The sequence below is a fragment of the Sinocyclocheilus anshuiensis genome, unplaced genomic scaffold (genome assembly GCF_001515605.1).
Source record: "Sinocyclocheilus anshuiensis isolate Anshui unplaced genomic scaffold, SAMN03320099.WGS_v1.1 scaffold44, whole genome shotgun sequence".
Classification (NCBI taxonomy): domain Eukaryota; kingdom Metazoa; phylum Chordata; class Actinopteri; order Cypriniformes; family Cyprinidae; genus Sinocyclocheilus; species Sinocyclocheilus anshuiensis.
Genome location: NW_015555746.1, coordinates 2,050,221 through 2,075,709, shown reverse-complemented (window position 1 = coordinate 2,075,709; position 25,489 = coordinate 2,050,221). Strand labels below are relative to the sequence as shown.

The 25,489-nt window shown below is 37.0% G+C and overlaps 1 protein-coding gene across 1 annotated transcript in view; it reads left to right on the top strand.

Annotated features, from left to right (window-relative positions):
* LOC107673579 (probable phospholipid-transporting ATPase VA) overlaps positions 1-25,489 on the top strand; it is a 54,058-nt gene that overhangs the window by 10,364 nt on the left and 18,205 nt on the right. Inside the window, exons 2-10 of the mRNA XM_016467216.1 lie at positions 5,139-5,343; positions 5,896-5,981; positions 13,768-13,874; positions 14,625-14,756; positions 15,364-15,494; positions 15,742-15,994; positions 17,127-17,344; positions 17,442-17,636; positions 19,256-19,817. Of these exons, the coding sequence (XP_016322702.1) occupies positions 5,139-5,343; positions 5,896-5,981; positions 13,768-13,874; positions 14,625-14,756; positions 15,364-15,494; positions 15,742-15,994; positions 17,127-17,344; positions 17,442-17,636; positions 19,256-19,817 (1,889 nt within the window). The remainder of the gene's footprint in view (positions 1-5,138; positions 5,344-5,895; positions 5,982-13,767; positions 13,875-14,624; positions 14,757-15,363; positions 15,495-15,741; positions 15,995-17,126; positions 17,345-17,441; positions 17,637-19,255; positions 19,818-25,489) is intronic.

Genomic DNA, 25,489 nt, shown 5'->3' with positions numbered 1-25,489 from the left:
GGGGGGAGGGCAGACTTGATGTGGTGCATGACTAGCCGTTCAAAGCACTTCATGAGGATGGGGGTAAGTGCAACTGGACGGTAGTCATTGAAGCAGGATGGAGACGACTTCTTCGGGACTGGAATGATGGTGGTGGCTTTGAAGCATGTGGGGACAACAGCCTGGCTTAGCGAGATGTTGAAAATGTCTGTGAACATAGTTAACATGACATTTTAATGTATGTTTTTATGTTTATATGTAAATTTTTGAAAATTTGGTTAAAATGGGGTCTTTCTGCAGCTTGACACACTTTAGCATTGACTAAAATTAATAAATATGATATGATGAAATCTTGACAACATTTTAAAGAAAATTTTTGACTGAAACATGAAAAACTGAAACTGTGTAAAAATTAAAACTTGTCAAATGATCATTGCTTTTGCTACAGCAACAATTTGGCAAGCACAGTTTTCCATTTTCTTCTCTTCATCGGCTCCCATGAGACTTCTGTCCCACTCAGTTTCACACTAGTTTCTGTCAGTGGTTCGAAGTAGGGCTGTGCGATTAATCGAAATCGTCTCCGACCTCCCGCAGTATGCTATCCGAACCTATCAGAATGCCGGAACGGACCGGGCAGGCATGCAAACGTAACGCCAGGTTCACACACTCCTTCTGTGGTGCGTATTTTTTCCGCGCCCATGTTAACGGATCAGAGCGTTCACACTGCACGCGATTGCGCTCCGGCAGTGCGCTCCAGGAGAGGTGCGTCTGCAGCAGTCATGCTGCGATCGTTTCCGCACGGAGTCTATTTCTGCTGTGCTGCACTCGCTGAAAGTGACAGCACATTATTCGCAGTAAAAAAATAACATAGATTGGCACGGAAATTTCTGCTTCTGCACCGCATACACATACTGTATACGCACTGCAGACGGAGTACGTGTGAACTTGGCGCAACAAATCTAGTTCAACAATTGAGGCAATGCCACAAAGAGCTCTATGACCAATGCATGGCAAAAAAAATCCCTGGACACGGGATTTTTATTTTATTTTTTTCTGCCATGTCTTATTCTTGAGACATTTTGTTACACCTTTAATTAGTGATTATTTTGCCTTATGTCTGTTCTAGAGACATGCTACAGCTTTTTGATAAAGCTCTAATTGGTTTTCTTTTGGAAATATGTTTCAAATTCACACTGAATGCATTTATGACTGTAAAGCATGTCTGTGTGTGTCAAAATCGTGATGAAAATCGAAATCGCAAAATTGATCAAATAAATCGCGATAGGTTTTTTTTGTCCATATCGCACAGCCCTAGTTCGAAGGCTTGCTTTGGGTCTGACTCTGTTCAGTAATTGTTTTTCTTTGATATTGGATCTTCAGCTTTGGCTGTGATGCATTATTGGCCTGTATGTATGGGACAATTTGGATTTGTAGGAATTGTGTAGACAAAGATCAACCAAAATCTGATCTGCCTTTCAGAGACCAACCCATAGAAGCTTTTATTCTGCTGAGCAGTTTGTTTTCTCTCGGAAGTCTTGTTGGTGGACCGTTTCCACATTGTGTCTCTAGAGAAAATTACCTTAAAGTTCCGTTCCAGTGGCTTTTTCTCTAGGACTATGCTAGAATATCAATCCATCTCCAATCCCAACTGTGTTTCCTTGCACATTTCTATCTTAATTACTTGATGTTCGTGTTTTTTTTATTTTATAGTAATGCTGTAGGTGACACATAAATGGTTCTAGAGTATGACCTCAAACTCCAGAGATGAAATAAAAACAATCACCCGAGTCCACATGGGAGTTTGTTGTGACACAACATGACTGTGCTTAGCATAGAACCAAACTCTTATATTTAGAACATTTGGTAATTATCTTTGAGTGAGAATAGGCCAAAAAAAAACGTATAAGGAAATACACCCTGTTGGCACATATATTGTGTTTCCTTCATCTGGTGAATGCTTATTTGGGGATTTAGCTGTGCTGCAATGCCCTACATCACTGTTTGTATATTAGTATGAATTCATTATTAACACAGAATGTTACTGAAGACATGGGGCTGGACATTTAATGATTTTTGTAGCATTATTTTTAAATGCATTATTTAGTAGTTATTGGTGTTAATAAAAATTATTATTGGTTGACCTTTTCTCTAAATGATTAGGTATAAGGGTTAAATCATGTTCTAGATTGTAGCTTTGTTACAGGTTTATAAATAACTTGAAGTCATATTTTCCTCTAACCTCCACTTATCATGCTTATCTTTATGCCAAAAGCAGCCATAATTTAGTTTAGCTTTTTTCGTCTTCTCTTTCTCACAGAGTTAATTCACTTGTGTCCAAAATGTGAACTAAGACCCATGTCTTCAATGATTCAAACTCAAAATCACAGATCTAGATGTGAAACATACACACTCTCCTCTTAAAAGAGCACATAGTAGAGTTCATCCTCAGGGCTGTATGTAACTGCCTCGACATGAAGCAAAGCCTTTCACGGCATCAGAGACACTATGAAGGCAATATTCCCCAGAATGCTCAAATTAAACTATGCAGCCAAGTGTATTGAAATCATGTGGCTTGAAGGGTTAAAGAAAGAATAAAAATGTCATTATACATATAAATGCATGTTACAGATCTTATTGGGATCAATCCATTAATATGTTTATTTTTAACTTTATTGTGTGCATTATATTTAAGCAAAATGCCATCTGGTGAAAATCACCCTGATCACCACCTTTTTTTCTCTCAATAACCTGAACGTACTCCTGAACCTACATCACAATACAGAAAAGATCTGTTGCTACTTCTGTTTTACTGTGACTTTAAAACTAGATTTGTCATTACATTTTTGAAGGGCAATTAACTGGTACAAATGTATTTCGCTTGATGAAATTACGCGATTGCAAGACACCTATATTATTTGAATGCTTAAGGTTTCATGACGTCACATCAAAGAATTTAAAATTGGAGTTTGGTGACTTTTAGTCCATATACCTGTAGCTTTGATGACTTTTAAACTAAGATCTAACCTGAAGCTGAATTGGTGAATTGTGTGCTCATGGTCATCCTTGTTTACAAATTTATTATCTCACTAAACTTAATTCTCTCTCTCTCTCTCTCTCTCTCTCTCTCTCTCTCTCTAACTGCTCTTTTTTCCATTCATGTATCATTATCTGAGTTATGTATGTTTACAAGCCGCCGCCTCCTCCAAATCCTTAACTTTCAACAGTTTTTACAGTAACCAGAATCATTTATAAAACTAGCTAGATTGTGAATTGCATTATCAGTGTAACATCCTCATGACCATCCTGGTCTGCCCCTGCTTCCTCTCAATGTTGTCCGACCTGTTTGACCCTCATTCATGTGCCTGTAATCAGCAGTACAGTTAAATGTAGGTTCAGAGTTGATTTTAAGGTGAAGTGTGTAATTCACATGCCTCAAAATAACAGGTGAAAATATGAGTGGTTTTGGCAGTTTTTGTTATTTTGTCATTTATTCGACTTCCTCAAAAGCACAGAAGTGAGGGACATATCACCCTTGTGTGAGTTAGCATCACCCTCGTGCCTTTGACAACAACCCTAATAGGATTTTTTGATTGGATTTTGAATTACTGCAGAAAGTAAGCTCGGTGACCAACAAAAGTTTATGATTCTTAAACATTTTGTTTATCATGGTTATCTTCACAAATGAACACAACGTTCATGAATTTTGAAGCCTAATTACATTCATCAGAAGTACACCAAGTTAACCATAATCACATGACTTCAGTGTCACCACCTAGCCTCTGACAACTGTCTTTATTTTTTTTTTTAAACTAGTGAGTAGATGAGTTCACTTGTGTTAAGTGATTGTTTAATGCTCCCAACAGCCTCTGTAGTCCCATTTAGTCACTTTTTTTGTAGCAACCACATTTTTCAAGCCAAATACAAGCTCTAAAAGTCACAAGGTGGATGTATTTTTTCATAGAATAAAATTTGAAAATATCTTGAGCTTGCATTTACCACAGACCTTATTTCAGACATTTAACCCAAAACCCATTCAAAAGACCCTTTGACTTTGGGAAGATGAAACCGGCTTACAGAAATACATTCCTGCAGCGAGCTATTGACTGCCAAGAGACTCAAAGAAACCTCCTGGTGGCCATCGTTTCACCTCTCCTCCTTTGCCATTAGGTGAATCCTTCTCCTTCCTCTTAAACCATGGAGAATTAGTTCGTCCTCTACTTTGTACAATTCTTGAAGCCAAGTTTGTGTAAGAGGTCACCCTACATTCCCACGTGGCAGTAAAAGAGTGCTCTTATGTGTAGAAGGGCGGGAAAAGAAACAGAAGGAAGGTTTGTTTAGCAGCGGCGCTCGGAGAGCCAGAGTCTCTGCAGCCATGTTTGCCAAAGCCCTGTAATATTATTTTGTCCTCCTGAAATAGGTGTCATGTTGCCCATCATGTTAGGCCAGCACCATGAACACTAACCTCCCAGTTTTGAACACGGCACAGATGTGGTTTGTTTATTGTTCAGTCCTGTGTGGAGTTTGTTTGATCTTGTTGTTTTTTCACTTTTACTGCTTACGGATCCGTTCACTACTAATGCAGAAAACAACACGAGCAGCAGAGGCAAGTGTCAAAATACATTTATGGTAAATAAAGCTAATTGAGAAAATTGAACATTTTCTAGACAGTTATTTTTAACAGCACAGTTCTCCGATGGGTAAGAAAAACAGATTAATGTATATTGTTTAGTCTGTCCTGATGAAGTTCCGAAATGTTTTCACCAGCGTCTGACTCGGTTTTGTTTCTGTGGTATTATCTCAATCAGTGAATCTGAGGTTTTCTAGATTTCTAGAAAATTTCCATCCATCTTTCAATTCCAACTAAACTTGAATGTTAAAATTAAATTAAATTATTTGATTATTCAATATTAGAAGGCATTAGGACACAATGGCTTCTGTAAAGTAACAAAGCCTCTTTTCTTTGCGACATGATTATGGGTAAGTTACATTTTAGGGTTGTGACGGTGAGGAAATTTTCCCACCGGTATCTAAACGACGGTGGGGGTCGGTGATGCGGTGGGCAAGTGACGTAACCGGTGTTGCGGCTTAACACCGGTATCATCGTCAGCACCGTCTATCGCGGCAAGCCTATTACATTTGTATTCTTGTGCCCTTTGTAGGAGTGAGAAACGGTATGTGGAGAAATACTGGAAAGAGGTGCGGGTCGGAGACTTTATTCGTCTGCGCTGCAACGAGATTCTGCCGGCGGATGTTCTGCTGCTCAGCAGCAGCGACCCTGACCGCCTGTGTCACATTGAGACAGCCACACTGGATGGTGAAACCAACCTCAAGCAGAGGCAGGTGGTGCGCAGCTTTATCGACCTGGTGAGTGTTCAGGACTGTGGTGTGTTTGTTGTGAAATCCCATAAGTTGAGTAAAGAACTGAATAGAAGCATGCTGGTGTCAAGAACAGTTAATGTGATGGTGTGTGTATTCAGATGGTCTGTGCTTGCCCACTGAGATAACTTTAGTCATTTCACACCACTCACCAAAGGCAAATATTCATTTCCCTCACTGCTGCTCACCCTTTATGTGTTGCGTCTCAAGATGTCAATAAAGAGTTGATCTGAACAGTTTGACAACAAAAACCGAATGTTAAAGAGTGGTGTAGCCAAAAAATAGTGAATCTCGGAAAAAGTTCCTTTTGCTATTGCTTCATACAAAAAGTATTAGTTAATAAATTGTGTGCCCTATATATTCAGAGTCTTCCAAAATCATAAAAAGATTTGTATGAGGAATAAACTGAAATTTTGAAACATGAGATTGATGACAGGCTTTTCATTTTTGGGTGAAATGTCCATTAATAATTTAATTTTAAATGTTTAAATGTATTTATATGTTCAGATCCCAAATTGCAAATTTGTTTTTCATTTGCAGGACTGTGAGTTTGACCCATTAAAATACAACAGTGTTATTGAATGTGAGAAGCCCAACAATGACCTCAACAGATTTCGTGGATACATGTAAGTATACTGCATTTATGTATTTTAAGTGCATTTACATTATTGCTTAGTTTATGGCCCAACCTAATCATGATTAATGGCATTAATCATTATTAATTCCAATGAAATTTCATAGCTCTTCACTCTTAAAATCTTCACTTGATTAAATCACTGTATTGTGAATTAGTTTGACCCTATAGCTAATAACGTAATATCCCATCTGGAAATTTGTACGCCTTCATTATATTCAGTGATCTTCATTTCTATAAACCATTTAGACAAAACGGATCTTTCCACTGTTTTGTTTTGCCGGCAGTGATTAAAATTCCATTCGCTGCCGAGATTCAAATAACGGGATGAATGGTTATTTTGTGACCCACATAGATCCAGTTTAATATTTTTAATGGAGAGGCAGTGTGTATTTCTCTTACTCCAGCATTATTCTGGTGACTTTTCAACCCTGTTATTCTACCTAATTATTCTACTTTACCTTATACCATCTCTCACCAGCAGCGTTCTCTGCTGGAGTACTATAGGAATGGGTCTTTGTTTGTAAGTGTTAGGGTTGGAAGATGGAAGGAGGCTATAAAGTATGTGGAATGTTTTCCACCTTTGTTGTAAGCTGGTGTGTTTAGATGTAAAATGTATTTTCTAAGGGCCAGAGGGCAAAAATGTGTGATCCTTGCTTATATTATTATTCATATTATTGACCGTAACAATAATTGATGCCATATTTTACTAAGTGTTACTATAGACACTTATCTACAGTAATACAGTACAGTACAATACAGTAACAATTTCCTCTCACCACTGTTTCTAACGTCTCCTTGCTATATCAGTAAATATTAGGGCTGCCCCATAATAGTCAACTAATCGTTCACTTACGCTCACTTACTCCTGAAATACTCCGTCGTTTTTGGTCACACAGATAAGAGTAATACAGCTTACGAATCTGTAAAGACTCGAACGTGCTTTTGTAAAATAATGAAAGCAAATAGGATGTGCTTTCTGCCATCTCAGTCTCTGAACTTCAGCGCAAAACTCAAGTGTATGTTTGCCTTACAGACATAAAAAATATATCTATAGAGAGTGAAATGTCTACTTTCAAATGAAGCAGTTCAAATGGAAAACAGATATTCTCAGATTATGTAATCAGTATGGAAAATGCATACAGGCGCATCTACTGCGGAGATGACGAATCAGTGTCGCCGAGTTCATCTCTTAAACCAAGAACAAAAAAAGCACTAGGCCTAGTTTATCAGTGAATTATTAAAATGTTAATGCATCCTCCTTACTGTTTTTCCCTGACACATTTATAATCATTAGCTTCTGCGCTTAATGCGTAAAATGAACGACTACTAGTCGACCTAGTAAATATACACATTTTTATGACAATAAAATCCATGAAATAAAAGTAAGTATATAGTCTTTGGTCTCCCTGTACTTACTTTTATATTTCAGTAGATGTGTGTTATTAAAAAGACATGAAGTTATGTTCCCTGGGTTATGCATTTACACTGTTACAATTATATTTCTTCTCTTTTTAAAGCATTATTTTAATGTACAATTCTATAAATTTATCAAAAAAGTACAAAGCTGAAAGATAAAATCATTATCTTTTCAAAAAGTCAACTCTTCAAGGATAAGTTTTCTGTTTTATTTTATTTTTTCTTAAGTTGTGTTATGATTTAGAGTAGGGGACAGTCTTAGTATTGGTCAATTACCAAGCTATAGTATATGCCATATGATAATTGAAAGTGGATATTTATAGAAGTAGCATCATTAAAATTCTAAGAAGCACCTTCTAATTTCTTGATCTTTAAGGTTTATGTCAAATTATATTCTAAAACTGTCAGTCATTTTACTATCAAGCCAGTATCTGACAGTATAGGTAAATTTATCTGATGGGATATTTAAAATCCTACAAAATCTTCTTTAAATCACTTTATCGAACTGGAAAATGCCCCCGTTTCATAGAGTGGTGCCAGGAATCCTAGTATTCTCACTGTTTAAAAAGGCTTGTTAATCTGGTATTTAGACTTTCAAAGTGTGGATTAAGGTTGTACTGTGTTTATTTTGCAGTCTTAAAGTCTTAAATGGTGGCTAACGCATACAGGTCAAAGGCTTGAGATTAGCATGCATACATATATTTGAGCAGACTGCTGTAGCAGTAGTAAAACAACTGGGCTGTGTAGGTTGAAGTATATCTCCTGTGTTTAGATGAAAACCTGCTGCACATGGTATGGTAATGACAAGCAGGCCAGTGAGTCAGCTGACAGGAGCCAGAAGGATTATGACATTTATTTCCCTGGATGATGGAGAACAGATGCTTCTGGTATGGTGCCAGCATTTTTTTTTTTTTGTCAAAGTGGCTTACCGGAGCAAAAGGGGGTACATAATGCACGGTGGGCGCCAAGGACTGTGTCTTGTTGGAGAGACAGTTTATTGCATTAAGATATCATCCCAGCTGGCGAATATGTGCAGTGCAGGCTAAGGAGATGATACCTGGAGGGCATGGGCATGTTGTTTTGGTCCAGTCACCTTAATGGTAAATATTATGTAACTAATATGCCCTTCAAGTGGAGTCAAAAATATCGTCATTTTGAGCAAATGGGTGACCAAGCAGATTTGTATTTACGAGTAGGAAACTTGGAATGATTTTGCAAGTTAGTTTAATTTTACATGCTGTCATTTTCATCATTTTTAATTCAGTTACAGTTATTTGGGCTTCTTGTTCACAATATAATTCCTTTGTTTTGTTTAGGCAACTTCTGTGTTATGTGTCTTGAATGCGTGACATATATCATAATAACGAATGCCTGACTCTGAGATACAAGTTTCCCAGGCACACTTTAAGGCAGCTTATTTACTCTGGTGCGGCAGAAAAAATGACATTGCTTACTGACTGATGATACCACACAAACATGTACATTAGGAGCTAATCTGAGCTGTGACATGACAGGCAGCAGACAATAAACAACATTTCTGCCAATTACACACTTATAAAACGTTCATTCATCCATAAATTAACATTTACTCATCTCCCATGTTGCTACAAATCTGTATGACTTGATGACTTACTTTCTTCTGTGGAACTGAATAGAAGATATTTCAAATAATCGTGAATGTTGACCCCAGTGACTTGCATTTTATGGACAAAAATAAAAAATTATATATCACAAATTTATACATAAGGTGTATATATAAGATGTTTTAATATTAAAATGTTATAGCAAGTTTCTTATAATCACCAGGGTTGTTTATTTGTTTAAAAATACAGTAGAAACGGTAATATTGCGAAAAATACAACTGTTCTAAATATTGTTAAAAAGTCAGCTTTAACAAAAGAACAAACGTATTGTCCGCACACTGATATAACTGCTCCATAAGAAATATTTATTGCAACGTTTCGGTCATCAGGTCTTCGTTAGGTACAAATTACGTGAACTGAGGTACATCACTTTATAAGTAACAGGTGGTCATCCTAATTAGACACATTCAATCACTATGTAGGTGTAGTCCCACAAAAAAAGATAAGGAAAGAGAGAGAGAGCGAGAGAGAACGGCTTAAACTCGAATAAACATACAAATCAATACAAGTAAAATACAAATCAATACAGATCAATAATCGCTCAAAATATTCAAACCATACTGAAAACAGATGAAGAAATACACACAATCCTATAGAAAAGGCTTAATATCAAATTCTTCATTCAACCCAAAAGGGGACTACGTATTAGGAGTATAAATCCAAAAACATTCCCTTTGTAAAAGTTTCCCCTCAAAAAACACCCAATGCTGAATACCTAACCAAACAAATAGGGCCATTGCCTGATTGTTTCATTACCTGTAGCACGTAGGCGCACTGTGTTTGAGATGTATCATCAAATTTCCTCTTAGGTTCTTCGATCCATTCCCTACGATAACCTCGATGTAGAAATCTTGAAGCCAAATCAGCGGACCATCGAGTGTAAGACTCTTCAGTGCTACACACACTACGCACACGCTTAAACTGGCTAATAGGCAGGCTTTTAATCAGGTGTTTTGGAAACTATCACCTCTTAAAATCATGTTTCGATCCGTTGGTTTGCGATACAGTTCAGTTTGAAGTTTACCCTCAGAAATGTGTACCTTTACATCAAGAAAACTGATACTCTCTGTGTCACACTCCATCGTGAACTTCAAGTGTTCAGTTCTAGAGTTGAGATAATTCAAAAACAGCAACAATTCAGCGGGTGTAGAATTCGTTATCATAAAGATGTCATCAATGTGCCATTTATAAAACATTATCTTAGGTAAAAAAGAATTTTGATTCATTTAAAATTAACTCATTTTCAAATACACCCATATACAAGCGGGCATAATTTAATGCCATTTTACTGCCCATTGCTGTTCCCTTCGCTTGTACATAATAATCATTTTGAAAACGAAAGTAATTATTAGTCAAAACAATATTTATAAGATCCAGCAAACATGCCGTACTAGGTTTCACTCCATTCTGTCTTTGTTTTAGAAACTGTTCCACCGCCCATAAGCCATCCTCATGAGGGATGTTAGTATATAAACTCTGAACATCAAGTGTAGTGAGAAGAACAGCATCGACAGAAAAATCAACAGAATACAATGATTCAATAAAATCCATAGAATCTCTTACATAGGATGGCAACATAGGTACAAACGGTTTAATGAAGTAATCCACAAAAGAAGAAATATTCTCAGTAAGACTACCAATACTACTCACAATGTAGCGACCCTTCAAAGGGGTATCCACACCCTTGTGAACCTTAGGCAATGTATATATCAAAGGTGTAACCGGAAAATCAACTTTAAGAAATTCATATTCATTTTTGCTGAATTCTCAGTTTTCAAAATGTTGCTGTAACTTGGAATGAACATAAGTTTTCAATTTACTAGTAGGGTCAGCAGGTAAACGTTCATAAAAAACACGATCATCCAATTGTCTCCTAATTTCCTTCTCATAATCTGTAGCTCGTTGAAGCACTATAGCCCCTCCCTTATCGACAGGGCGCACAACCACATCAGTGTCTCCTTTAAAGGAACACTCTATTTTTGAAAATAGGCTCATTTTCCAACTCCCCTAGAGTTAAACAGTTGAGTTTTACCGTTTTCGAATCCATTCAGCCGATCTCCGGGTCTGGCGGTAGCACTTTTAGCTGTAACTTAGCATAGATCATTGAATCTGATTAGACCGTTAGCATCTCGCTAAAAAAAATGACCAAAGAGTTTCAATATTTTTCCTATTTAAAACTTCACTCTTCTGTAGTTACATCGTGTACTAAGACCAACGGAAAATGAAAAGTTGCTATTTTCTAGGCCGATATGGCTAGGAACTATACTCTACATTCCTGCGTAATAATCAAGGAACTTTGCTGCCGTACCATGGGTGCAGCAGGCGCAATGATATTACGCAGCGCCTGAAAATAGTCCCCAGCACAGAAGAGTCAAGTTTTAAATAGGAAAAATATATGGAAAATTAGCCTATTTTCAAAAATAGTGGAGTGTTCCTTTAAGATCAAATAAAGCATCCCTCTCCGCTTTTGATAAATTACTATATGCTTTATATTGTCTTTATATTGTCTTGTTTTTTTTTTTTTAAGCAAAGTCTTAACATCAGCTTCAACAAGCCTGCAGTAAGTATCCAAAGATGCGTTCCTGTTACGTGGTGGGATAAAGGTTGACTTCCTTTTAAAAGGAAGATGAATACTGGACGAATCAGGAGTGACACTGCGCTGTACAGTAACAGAAGGAGCATCATCAGACAGAGTAGATATTTCAGTTGTACCAAAGAATTCCCTCAGTCTCAGGGATCTAAAAAACTTTTGAAAGTCAATCATAGTGTCAAAGTCATTAGCCTCAGTGGTAGGAATAAAAGAAAGTCCTTTGCTAAGAGCAGCAATGCAAAAACTAGGAAGTGACTTATCTGAGAAATTCATAACCATTTCCTCTGATTACTCCTCGTCAGTCGTGGAGGAAGCGAAGAAACTCTTTCGTTTACCCCTTCTACATCTTTTCTTGAACTTCTTGCCTTCCAATCCGTACCATGCACTTCTGCCCGAGTGCGGTTTAAAAAACCCAAGCTTTTCCGCCATCGACCAGCAGCATCAGAGTCAGAGTCGCCCATTGTTGAAGAGACCCATAACCTATTCTCCCCGGGCTGTCAGCATCCAGGGGGGACCTCAAAGGTGGCTCGACTACAATGAGAAGTCTGTGAATCTGGTTTTCCATCCCTCCAAAAATAAATCCTTCCTTGCTGATAGTCATCATTGTCCCTTGGAAACTTCCTCCTCTTAGTCGCTTTAATCTCAGTGGAGAGTTCTGCCCATTGTCGGTCAAGATCTTTTTTCAGTTCTGTTAACTTACTTTTGTTGACGATTTCACCAAGTTTTAACTCCAATGTTTTCGACTCCTGACGTGTTGACTCAAGTTGTTTCGTAGTCTCCTTAGTCACCAGCGCCGTAAGATCAAACGAACATTTGTTTAGTATCTCGCACCAGCGAGTACAAAACTCAGAGTCCTCCAAACCAAAAGTCAGCTTTGCCATCACAGGAACAAACTACATTTTAAAATCTACTGAAGCGGAAAAGTTATTTTAAGTTGTAATAATATTTCACAATATTAACTGTTTTACTGTGTTTTTAAATATAAGAAATATATAATAAAAGCCTTTGTGAGGATAGGAGACTTTTTTTCTTTTCAATTTTGAGTGAACTATGCTTGTATGAGCACCCTAAAAAACTGAAATATGATGTAGTATTTGCAGTTTATATCTTGATTACAATACATTTTATTCCATCATAATACATAAATTATATTTAAATGACCTAAGAGAAAGATGCTTTTTGCGGATATACAGTTATTACATTTACCATCAAGGCCTAACTGGACCATATTGCCTAGCCATACTTTGACACTTTTGTCCAAGCTAACAAATAGGCAAATGGCTCTGAGCTAAACCAGAACTGTGATTGACAGCATGGGGTGTACATACAGCTAATATATCAGGTCTGGGTATGAACCAGGGCCAAGCTCAAAGATAAATGCACTACTATGGAATAAAAAACACAAAAACTTGCCAGAGGCCTTGTCAGATAATTGACAAAGGAAAAGTTCAGCAACAGCAAACAGCTTTTTAACTAACAGATGTAATCCTGAATTTAGCACTGGGATTAGTGCTTGCCTTAAAGCTTATTGAGCTCCCTCCACAGGTTGTTTAGCATTCAGCGCTCATTCAGCACGAATTTATTTGCATATGACGCCATTTTTATCAGGAAGTTTAGCCCTAAGGCCTTTTGAACCTTTTCCCGTTGTTGGAATCACACGCAACCTTCAGATCGGAGGTCTCGTTGAATTTACGATTTCATTCCCCGCCACTCCTTCAACTCTCATTTATCATGAGAATCTTTTTACTTTGCTCAATTCTTTTATGACACGGCTTTGGGGTTTTACAAAAAGTGCTGCATTGACTGAACGTGAGATCCAGTTGGCCTCAGGGCTTTACCTGTGTACAGAGCCGTTTTACTGAGGTCATGGCTTTACTATTGATTTTGTGCTGTGAAAGAGGGAAACCCTGTGGACTGTCAAATATGATGGATCGATGTCGTCAACAACAAGGGACGCAGAATTATGTGGATATCCCTTGGCAATATCCACATCACACGGTTGTTGTTAGCTTCCAGTCTAATGAAGTTCTAGCAAATGAGGAATTCAGATTCAGATTATGTATAATCCTCATAGATATGTTGTGTTACAAGTGTGATAAATGAAACCTGCATGGTGTATATGACAGAATCCATCGCAGTGGGAGGAGAGACGGCCTTTACAAAGACAATCTGCTGCTCAGGGGCTGCACTATCCGCAACACAGAGGAGGCTGTAGGAATCGTCATCTATGCAGGTACGCTGCTTCTTTCCAAACCAGGACTGGAAAAGTCCACTACAGTAGTTTAATTTTACATGCTGTCCACTAAAGTGTCATTTCCACCACATTTCAAATTATGTATTATGTCAAACATATAGATCTTAGATCATAGATCTTTTATTTTAGTAATTTCATCACCATCACAAAAAAGTGCAATTAATTGTTATTATTTTTTTATTTACACTCTATGCATAATTGGGAAATGATGCTGTTTTATTGGACATTACATACGTTTAAATATTCTATTAAACATTTAATTTACCTTTTTTTCTTTACACGCATCTCATCAAGTATGCAGTTTACTGACTAATTTGTTACAAGTACACTAACTTTTGATTACTTTATGGATTGTGAAGGAAATAAAAACTGTTGGACAATTATAATTTGTGTTAAATCATTTTCACACAATATCTAAATTATATCATTAGTATGTAATTTTTATTTATTTTTTCCCCATATTTTAATATTTTTACATTTTTCACATTTTTATATTTAAATGTCACCAAGAATTAAAAAAAAAAAACTTTACAAATAGCATTTAGAAGGAATCAAAAAGGTATGGTAAATACTTAGTATTAAGACAAACACAAAGAACAAAATTGCAAATTTTGTGTGATTTGTGATTTTCATGTTTACATAAAAATTGTTTGATGACTGGTCATCTGGCTGGTGCAGCTCATGTTATTTTTACAAAAAGTGAGTGTTTTGCTTTACACTGATTCTTAGGTCATGAAACAAAAGCAATGCTGAACAACAACGGCCCTCGTTATAAACGCAGCAAACTGGAGCGGCAGATGAACGTAGATGTGTTCTGGTGTGTCATCATCCTTCTGGTCATGTGCCTCTTTTCTGCCATCGGTACGTAAAACTTGTCAGTTTTTCTTCCAAGTTATTATTGCTGTCATAACTGAAATGTTTGTGAGGTGTGCATATAATGGCTATTTTAAAATGTCATATGTGGCTCATCCAAACTATCCATATAATATTACTTTTGTGTTAGTTACCTTTTTAAGTTTTTTTTTCGTTGTTGTTGTAAAGTGTTACGTAATGTGAAGCTGTTTTGCAGATTCATCTGTTATGAATAATCTTATTTTAGCATCAAGTCCCAAATTAAAACCAAAAAAATAATCAAACAAGATGAAGTTAAAGTATTTAATTAAGCATGTGGAAATGTTTATTTCAGACAATCTTGTTATTTTAATATATAAATCATTTTTAATTCCCTTTTCAGCAAAAGATTTATATTTTTATGCTTTTTACCACAATAAAAATACTTCTTCAGTGATTGATTGAATGTATCTGATTTGAGGAAGCATTTTAGAGGAAGCAGTGATTTTTTTTGGGGGGGTGGGGTTTAATTCAACATTTTTAGATTCCTTGAACATCTTCAGTGGAAAAAAAAAAACAAGATTCCATTTTACCATGCCTTATACAGTCCAGTGTTTGTCTCTGAAACCTCCTCTAGGACATGGCCTGTGGATGTTCCAGTATGGAGATAAGAGGCCTGTCTTTGACGTCCTGAGCCCAGAAGGAACAGACTTATCTCCAGTGGTCTCAGCCATTTATCTCTTCCTGACTATGATTATAGTTTTGCAGGTGAATAGCAAGTGGTGTAAGGGGAATGTTACCATGTGCTTCAGATTAACATTGATGCTCCGTATGTAGAAGAAATCTAATTATTTTAGATTTAAAGTCACCATGCAGTTAAATAATGACTCGCTTTTAATTTTGGATGAACGTTTCCTTTAATTCCCATCTGGTTTGTAGGCTCAGCGGTAGTTGAAATGATGACCCTGCATGAACCTACAACAAACCTCTCTACTTCTCTTTTTCTCTGGTGCAGGTGCTGATCCCAATCTCGCTCTTCGTTTCCATTGAAATAGTGAAGATATGCCAGGTGTACTTTATCCATCAGGACATGGAGCTGTACGATGAGGAAACAGACTCTCACCTCCAGTGCAGGGCTCTGAACATCACAGAAGACCTGGGCCAGATGCAGTACATTTTCTCTGATAAGACCGGCACACTCACAGAAAACAAGATGGTGTTTCGCCGTTGTACTGTGGCAGGAGTCGAGTACTCGCATGATGCCAATGGTTAGGATTCTCAGCATCTGCAGTGCTAAAACAAGGGCCAGTGTAGTTCTTTGCACACCATTAATTCTCTGTAAATGAGCAATATGTTGTATAAATAATAGGGCTGTCAATCATGTAAAATATTAATAGTTAATTACATGTTATGTCAATTAATGTAATTAATCATAGTGATTACAATTAATGGCATTTATCAAAAAGCCCCCAAATTAAGATCATTCAAATACATGTAGCAGTATTAGGTCACAGTTTATTTCAGGGACCAATTCTCACTATTACGTAACTATTAACTATGACTTTTGTCTCAATAAATTCTCATTTATAGTTAGTAAGGTAGTTGTTAACTTTAGATATGGGGTAAATTATGGTCATGCAGAATAAGGCATTAATATGTTTTATAAGTACTTATAAACAGCCAATACACTAGTAATACGCATGCTAATAAGCAACCAATTAGTAGTGAGAATTGGTCCCTAAACTAAAGTGTTACCCACAATTATTTTTAAAAAGAAATTAATACTTTTATCCAGCAAGGATGAATTGTAAATTAAACAAAATTAAGAGACATTATAATGTTACAAATTGCTATTCCAATAAATGCTATACTTTTAAACTTTACAATGGTTAAAGATTCCTGGAAAGATAGATTGCCGTTTCCACAAAAATATTAACTGTTTTTAACATTGATAATAATAAGAAATGTTTTTATTAAGCACCAAAACAACATATTAGAAAGACTGGAGTAATGGCTGCTGAAAATTCAGCTGTGCCATTACAGGAATTAAAAAAAAAATTCATATTAGAATAGAAAACCGTAAATTTAATTGTAATAAAATTTCAAAATATTATAGTTTTTGATCAAATAAATGCAGCCTTGGTGAGCATAAAATACTACTTTTAAAAATTACTTTAAAAATTTAATTATTTAAAAAAACTTTTTAAACGTGTGTGTGTGTGTGTGTGTGTGTGTGTATATAGATTGAATGAATGAATTAATGAATATGTAGTTCACTTCGTCTATAGCCTGTACCCCAGTAAGGCAGCTCAGGTTAAAGACTAGCATGAGGAAAAAGTGCCAGAAGCCTTAGGTCTTCAATGTACAGCCCAGATGTTTCAAAGAGTGTCTTTCCCACAGCAAGGAGGCTTGCTATGTACCAGGAAATGGATTCAGAGGAGGAGGACTGTACATCTCATGGTGGAACTCTCCCACGGCGGGACAGCGTCACCAGCCACCAGAGTGGAAAAGTGGTGTTGCGATCACAGAGCACTAAATCCCACCGTCGCACCGGGAGCAGAGCCGAAGCCAAACGGGCCAGCATTCTGTCCAAACACACTGCCTTCAGCAGTCCCATGGTTAGAAAACGTATCTTCTACACCTTAAGCTGTACATGTATCGCTCACTATCCCAATGCTTAATGATATTTGATCTTTTATTTTATTGGTTTGACAGGAAAAGGACATTACTCCAGATCCCCAGCTCATGGATAAAGTCAATGAGTGCAGCAGTCAGATGGAGTTCATGCGTTTTCACAGTCAGTCCCTGAACCAGATCCCCCCTGACCTGTGTGACGTCTTTGACTTTTTCATTGCTCTCACTATCTGCAACACTGTGGTTGTGTCCTCACCCAATCAACCCCGGCAGAAGGTAAGCAGACCGACCACCAGGAATTAACTGACATTCGCAACCTACTTTACGTCAGTAATGTGACGCAATTCGGGACATTCCGTTGAGAAGAAGTCAGTGCAGAAATGAAATAGTCAGTTTTATAGTAATTTCAATCCTGGTGGCTTTTTTGTCAGGTATCATGCTTCACTAACAGCTGTTGATATCGGTTTAAGATTGAGATTTGTTTTAATCTCAGGACAACTGAAGTGTCTCATGTCAGATTTTGATCACACAAATTTCTTAATGCCTTGTGTGTGGGCTTTGGTGTTTTTTTTGGCCGCAGTTAACTTCCTTTGGTGGTTTTCTGCTGTGTAGAGTTGGAGCAACTTCCTGTTTCTGTGTAAAATATGTTTATGGTCTATCCTTCAAATGTGTAATGTTGCCCTCTACTAATTTATTGCATGAGATGCCCTCAAAATCCACCTTTTCTGGAGCCATTCCAGCATTCGCGTATGACCTGCATACTTCTACAAGTGTGTATGTAAGATCTGGCAGATACTGCGATCAAACACTTGTCCTCCCTTCATAATACAAGTCTGATCTTGAGCTGAGTGATTTGCATTTGGTGTTTGATTAAATTGATGGCTGCTTAAAGTTCTGCCATATTTCATTTGCATTAACTTGCAGTTTCTCTATTACGATTTTTTTAATTAATCCTCTCTTCTGAGAGCGATTATTTGTGCTTAAATTAATGTCGTAAATTAATTTAAATTTGTTAAACACAATCTTAATGAAATCTTTAATAAATAAATATATAAATAAGCTTGAATTAAAATGTAATGTATCAAACCAGGTAGCATCTACAAACAATTTAATAGCTCTTCTTAGAACTAATTTCACTTTTCTTAAACCATTTTTGCTATTATTTTTAACCATTTGGTCTCAAGGTGATTATTAGTGGATTCTGTTCACACCAGTGTTATTTTAGTGTCTAGTTGATATAATATTATAGTTTTTGTTAATTTGAATTCAATTTTATTTTTGTGTTCTGGTTTAATGTTAATTTTAGTTAATAGTTTTGGTCATTTTGATCTCGTGTTTGTGTGTTTTTGTCATTTTTATTTTTTTGCAGTTTTTAAATACGTCTATATGGTTTTTATTAATTTTTATTTCAGTTTTAGTTATTTTAATACATCAAATTAAACTAAATGAAAATGAGAAATTGCCTTGTAAAGTAGCTAAAATAAATTTTGTATTTTATTTCGGTTACCATTTATTTTATTTCAAGTGTTTTCTTATGGTTTTAGTTTGAGTTAACTTTAATAATCCTGGTTCACACAGGCACCTTCATATATTCTTGTAGTTAAAAAATAATAATTCATTAATTAATAATTAAGTAAACTATTTTTTTTTTAGTCTTGTGAATCTTTCATTTAAAATAAACTCCTCTTGGTTCGATATTTTATTTGAGTTCAGAATGCAGTATGCTTAAGTATTCAAAAAATTCTTGAGGTCATTGTATGTGCGGTTAAAAACATTTGCCTTGCCATCTATTATGGAATGGTTTACAAATCATCCTCCCAGTTGGCTGCAGTATTAAATGCACGCAAATATTTAAGGAGTTTTGTTTTGACAAATGTTCCTTGGATCTTATCAAGGTGCGTCGCTACGAGTTGAAGTCTCCAGTGAAGACCATCGAGGACTTCATCAAGCGCTTCACTCCGAGCCGCCTGACCTCTGGCTCCAACAACAGCAGCTCCTCCAGTCTAGCCACCAACCGCTCGTCCTCCCATAAAGTGGGCTGCAGCATGCTGTCCACCCCCTCGGCCGAGAGCACGCTCACAAAGCTGAACGAGGAGAAGCGTCCGGAGCATGACCTGCAGCATGCCTTCAGCCCCGGCCCACCCAACTTTGATAAAACAAAAGCTTTGGCTCAGGATGAATGCGAGCTCAGATATGAGGCAGAGTCACCGGACGAGGCAGCGTTGGTTTATGCAGCCCGGGCCTATAAGTGTGCTCTTGTCGGCCGTTTACCGGATCAGGTGACCGTGGAGCTTCCACACTTGGGCAAGCTGAGCTTCGAGCTTCTGCACACACTGGGGTTTGATTCCACAAGAAAAAGGATGTCAGTGGTGGTAAAACACACGCTGACTGAGCAAATCACAGTTTACACCAAGGGTGCCGATTCAGTCATCATGGATTTGATCAGACCAGCCACAGGTATGCTAACATTGATGAGCACATTGTTCCCACACTTTATTTCTAGGGTTCAACATTTTAGCTGCTCTGATGCATAATACAGATGCATTGCAGTGTATATTCAAAATATGAAGTTTACGTGCTTATAGTGATGCAGGTTTGAGTCTGGCTCGTGTCATGTCCCAAACCCAATGCCCCTTTCTCTCCCTCCATTTCATATACTTCCACGACATTCTAATTTATTGAGATGCACCTGTATATGTATATGTACATGTATTATCATTCAAAAGATTGTGCTTCATGGAGTCGGTAAGATGCATTTATTTGATCAAAAAGTTTGTGAAATATTATGTAAAATACAATTAAATATTATAAATATAATATACGTCTATAATTTAGAATAACTGAATTTTTAACAGCAATTAAACTAGTCTTCAAGGTCTCATGATCCTTCAGAAATCATTCTAATATGCTAATTTAGTGCTTAGGTCAAGATACAGTTTTTATTAATATCAATGTTGAAAACAGTTGTGCTGCTTAATATTTTTGTGGAAAAAAAATTGATACTTTTTTTTTTTAACTTTAGGATTCAAAGATGAAATAAATAACTTAAAGGGATAGTTCACCCAAAAATGAAAATTTGATGTTTATCTGCTTACCCCCAGGGCATCCAAGATGTAGGTGACTTTGTTTCTTCAGTAGAACACAAACTGAGATTTTTAACTCAAACCGTTGCAGTCTGTCAGTCATATAATGGAAGTGAATAAGAATCACGGCTTTGAGAGTCTAAAACATACACAAACAAAACCAAATTAAACCCGGCGGCTCATGACGATACATTGATGTGTAAAGACACAAAACGATCGGTCTGTGCAAGAAACTGAACAGTATTTATATCGGTTTTTTACCTCTGATTCACGCAATGTCCGAACTTTTCGAACTGTCCTGAGCGGCGGCGCGTCCTCCTGAGCGCGTTCTCAGCAGCAGGCGCGTGAGGCGTCGTTGTCGTCTTGCTTTACGGTGGATCGCAGACTTATAAGTGCGTTACCGCCACCTATCTCTCAAGTGGACCATTGACACTCCTAATTGAGATTGTAGATGGAGTGTCAATGGTCCATTTGAGAGATAGATGGCGGTAATGCACTTATAAGTATGCGATCCGCCGTAAAGCAAGAAGAAGAAGACACCTCACGCCGCGCTCAGGAGGACACACCGCCGCTCAGGACAGTTCGAACAATTTGGACATTGCGTGAATCAGAGGTAAAAAAAACGATATAAATACTGTTCAGTTTCTTGCACAGACCGATCGTTTTGTGTCTTTACACATCAATGTATCGTCACGAGCCACAGGGTTTAATTTGGTTTTGTTTGTGTATGTTTTTTTTTTTTACTCTCAAAGCCATGATTCCCATTCACCTCCATTATAAGACTGACAGACTGCAACAGTTTGTGTTAAAAATCTTCGTTTGTGTTCTACAGAAGAAACAAAGTCACCTACATCTTGGATGCCCTGGGGGTAAGCAGATGAACATCAAATTTTCATTTTTGGGTGAACTATCCCTTTAATACATGCTTTTATTGCCACTTTTGATCAATTTAATGCATCCTTTTCTTAATAAAAGTATCCAGTATTTCTTTAAAAATAAAAGTAGTTTATAACTGCCTCGAGTGGTGCATTTTTTTTTCCATTAATTCACCTACCCATTATCAATGATTTCTTTATTATTTTTACAGATATAACAAAAACAGCATAACTCATAACATCTTGTTGAAAAGTTCATATTAGTTCATCTTATTGAAAGTTTGAAGCTGCATTTCTGACAGGTTTGCTCCCATCCATCTTGTAGCTTCTAAAAGACACTTTCTATGAATTTCACCATCTGTGATTTCAACTGTCTAACTTTTTGAATTATTCTTTTTATTTTTTAATGGCTCTCCTCTTTTATATTTGGAATTCAGATTAACAAACGCCTGGCATGCTGTCAAACCTTCCCCCTTATGAAATGAATCAAATATTCTGGGTTAGTTTATTTTGATGTTCAGTGTTGATTATGCTTTAGAACGCTTGTTGATCATACTAAAGTTTTAATGAAGTCTGGGTTTTTTTTCCGTGCCCCAGTTAGACGGCGCATGAGGCCTATTCCAGCAGAATTAATGAATAACGGCTCACGGCCAAATGGCCAAAAGTCATCCGATTTCTTCAGAACACTGAATGGATAGATTTTTTTTTATGTCTCCAAGAAATTGGAAGAGAGAGAGCCACCATCTACTAAGAGCAGACAGTGAGACGGTTTGATTTTTCAAGGAAATGTTTTGAATTTTTCATGTCTTTGGAGTGCTTAAAATGGCCTCTGGGTTTTGATGTACACCGTTGACCTATGCTGATAGACATTTGATTCCCACATAGTCAGCATGGTAAGGGCAATACGTCCCCTTCACCCAAACATCTTCTGGATGGCTTCCAGATTGTTCTTGGCTCTTGATGTATAGCCAAGGGTTTTAGCGGTAATAAACTATCCTAATGGCATAGGTAGACTGGCTTGTTAGTATTCCAGGCACGAGAACCGCTCCAGTGGCAGTTTTCTCTAATGCTGTGTACATAAATGACTGAACAGAAGTACTACATGCACAGCCCTATGCTTTATATCTAAATGTCAAGACAACAGCCAAAAAAAAGAGACAAAACTTTGGCTTTGAATAGTTCACAAGCGGTCTGGTTGCTCATCTTTTTGGAGGAAAGAGCAGAATAAATCAGAACATGGATTTTTTTCAGTGTTATTTCTTTCTTTAGCATTTTTTTCAGTATGTTACAGATTAGAAAAGAGAATCATTTGTTGAAGTTGATATTTTTGTAAAATATGTTACATAATTCTTATGTTCAAAAGTGTGTGTATATTTGTATACAAAAGGTGGCATATTTGTCTGTCACAGGCTACTGTTCTAAACAAACTTCTAGTTGTGTGTTGCCAACACGCTTCCTTTGGGTGGAATTTTCTAGTTTCCTGGTGCATTTGAAAGATTGACTAATATTTTTCAGACCACCAAAAAAAAAAAAGAATAAGAAAAAATAAGAATTTATTTGAAGCAACATTGCATAAGATATTAAGTGTATTTCATCTTACTGCACTGACAGATTTTGTCCCTTGTATTTAATTTGTTATATTTAAAAAAAAATTATATATTTGCTGTATGAAAAGAAAACTGTAGAATAAGAAGTGGAGTAAGACAAAACACATATCCAGGCAAAAGTGTACAAGTCTTAATAAAATACAATGTTGCTTCTCGAGTACATTAATTTTCTTTCAAGGATATTCTGAGTTTTACATTGCTATCTGTAAAAAAAATAAAATAAAAATACTACTTAAAACCTTAAAGTCGGCACAAAACATATTATAGATCTTATTGTGAGCGATTCATCCGTTTTTTTTTTTGTTTGTTTTTTGTTTTTTTACTTTAATGTCATAACTTGATTTTCTTTCAGCATTTAAAAACCCGACTTACCACAATTTCCCAAGAGCTGGCAATAATTTTTGGGTGCAACGCTCATATCTCAAAATCCAATCAACAACCAATGAATAGAAATCCCTAGTCTACTTTTTTTTACGAAAAAAAGTCACAATACAGAAAAAAAGGGAAAAAATCTGTGGTAATTCATTTTCATTTCATTATTATTATTTTTTACACAGAAAAGGTTAGCAAGTTATTTTAATCACACTAGTCTAATTGTTAACATGTTTAAGAATGGCTATACATGTTTGTTTGTTTTTTAGTTTATAGCGAATATCTTGCCCCATAGATTTCCATTGAAAGTGCATTAAAGATTTGTGCAGTTGAGATTGAGACTTTTTCAGCTATATGGACAATAAGCTAGTGCCATTGCAAGTAGTTATGTAATTTCCTATTTCTGCCATGTGTTTAGCTGGCAGCCTGGAAATATGTTTAAAAACCCCAGGTTTATTAGTGTCCAGCCTACGTTGGGGTTAGCATAAAACTGCACACACACCCAGACTGTGCCTCACTACAGACTATGAACTGTTTTATGCACATAGACACACACGCTCAGTGTACATTCCTGTACTTTAGGAGCTAGAGCCACTGTTCACCTCTGGGTGTGGGCTTCCAATTAACACAGCAGACCCACTGAAGGTACAGTTGCTCCATTCAGAAGCAGTGGGATGTTTGCCATGCTTGTCTAATGACACAATGCACAAAAAACAGGCTACAGGTGCCAGCCTGAGCCACACAGCTTTCGAGTCTTTGACAAGAAAATTGTTACAACTTCATTGACATAAAGCTGTCTTGACCAGGCAACCATAAAGATTTGGAAAAACAAACAGTACCTATGTGTTTCCAGTCATTATGGAACATGTTAAAATGAAGGACATAGACAAAAATGTTCCAAAGTGTGCTCCATTACCAATGTTGGAAAGGACACCATGTTTTGCTAAGGGAATGGCAATCATTTCCGTCTCTCAGTAATAAGAAACTGGTGTGTAATTTTTGTTTCTGTGAGTAGCTGCCTCTGGTTAAATTCCAAGACATACTTTCTTACTTTTGGACATACTTCTGAGGCATTAAACTTTGGTTCATAGGTCGTCCTACATGAAGTTAACTGTGGACATGAAAGATACTACTCCTTTTGTGTTGCTAGTGGTTTAAAAATTCCCCACTTAACCTTTTAAAAAACTGTTGCATATATTATGAAAGACTTTAATACACTTTTCCTTTTCGCTCTTTGAAGGGTCATGTCAGGGCATGATATGGGGATTTACTTTATCTATAGGTTTATTAAGAACATTTAATACCCGAGTCAATGCATCAGTCTCTGGAAAAACATGTCCAGTTGTCCCACAGTTGCAGGGGTGGTGATGAATCATTCGGTGAAAATGTGAGGTTTGGCACTCTCACCCCCTCGTCTTGGCTGACGGTCGTCCATGTTGGGAAGTGATCAAACAGTTTGTTCAACTCTTCCTGCAAGGAAGCAATGCACTGAGCAATAACACAGGAGCGATAACCCTCAAAATGCTCCGAAGCCAGCTTATCCAGTCAACCTGTCAAAACAATCTGCCATCTTGATGAAATCTAATGGCCTTGTTGAAGAAGCCAATGGCAACATAGAGAACCATCCTTGAAGAGGCTGAAGTGATTAGTTTAGCTGTCTGCTTACAGCAGGGGTTTTCAACCTGTGGGGCACCTGTCAAGGGGGGCACGAGCATCAGTTAATTCAGAGACGTTCCCTTGAGAATTTATGAATATGAGTTAACAAATCTTTAGCCATCCACTAGGGGGCAATCTGACTCCCACTGCTAGTCGACAGTTAGAGCAGAGTTGGCTCGAGTATCAGTCACGCTCAGTGTTGCCAAGTCCAAGTCGTTTTGTAGTTTTGGGCAAGTTTTGAGTAGCAATTAGGCGGGTTTTGTTGTGAAAATGCTAAATCGACAGTAATAGTCGACAGTTAGAGCAGATATGGCGCAAATATTGCTCAGACTTATTGACAGTGAAAGATTACGGTTAACGTGTTGGGAATCCAACCACGGATTGGCATGTTGTTATCTCAGAAACAGGCTCAGCCATCACATTGAATCAGGTAAACTGGTTATATATTTATGTTTCAATATAATTACGCACACTATATCAGGGGCGGTTCTAACCCCTTTTTAGGTGGGTTTCAGCCCCCCTATCTGTCACCTTAG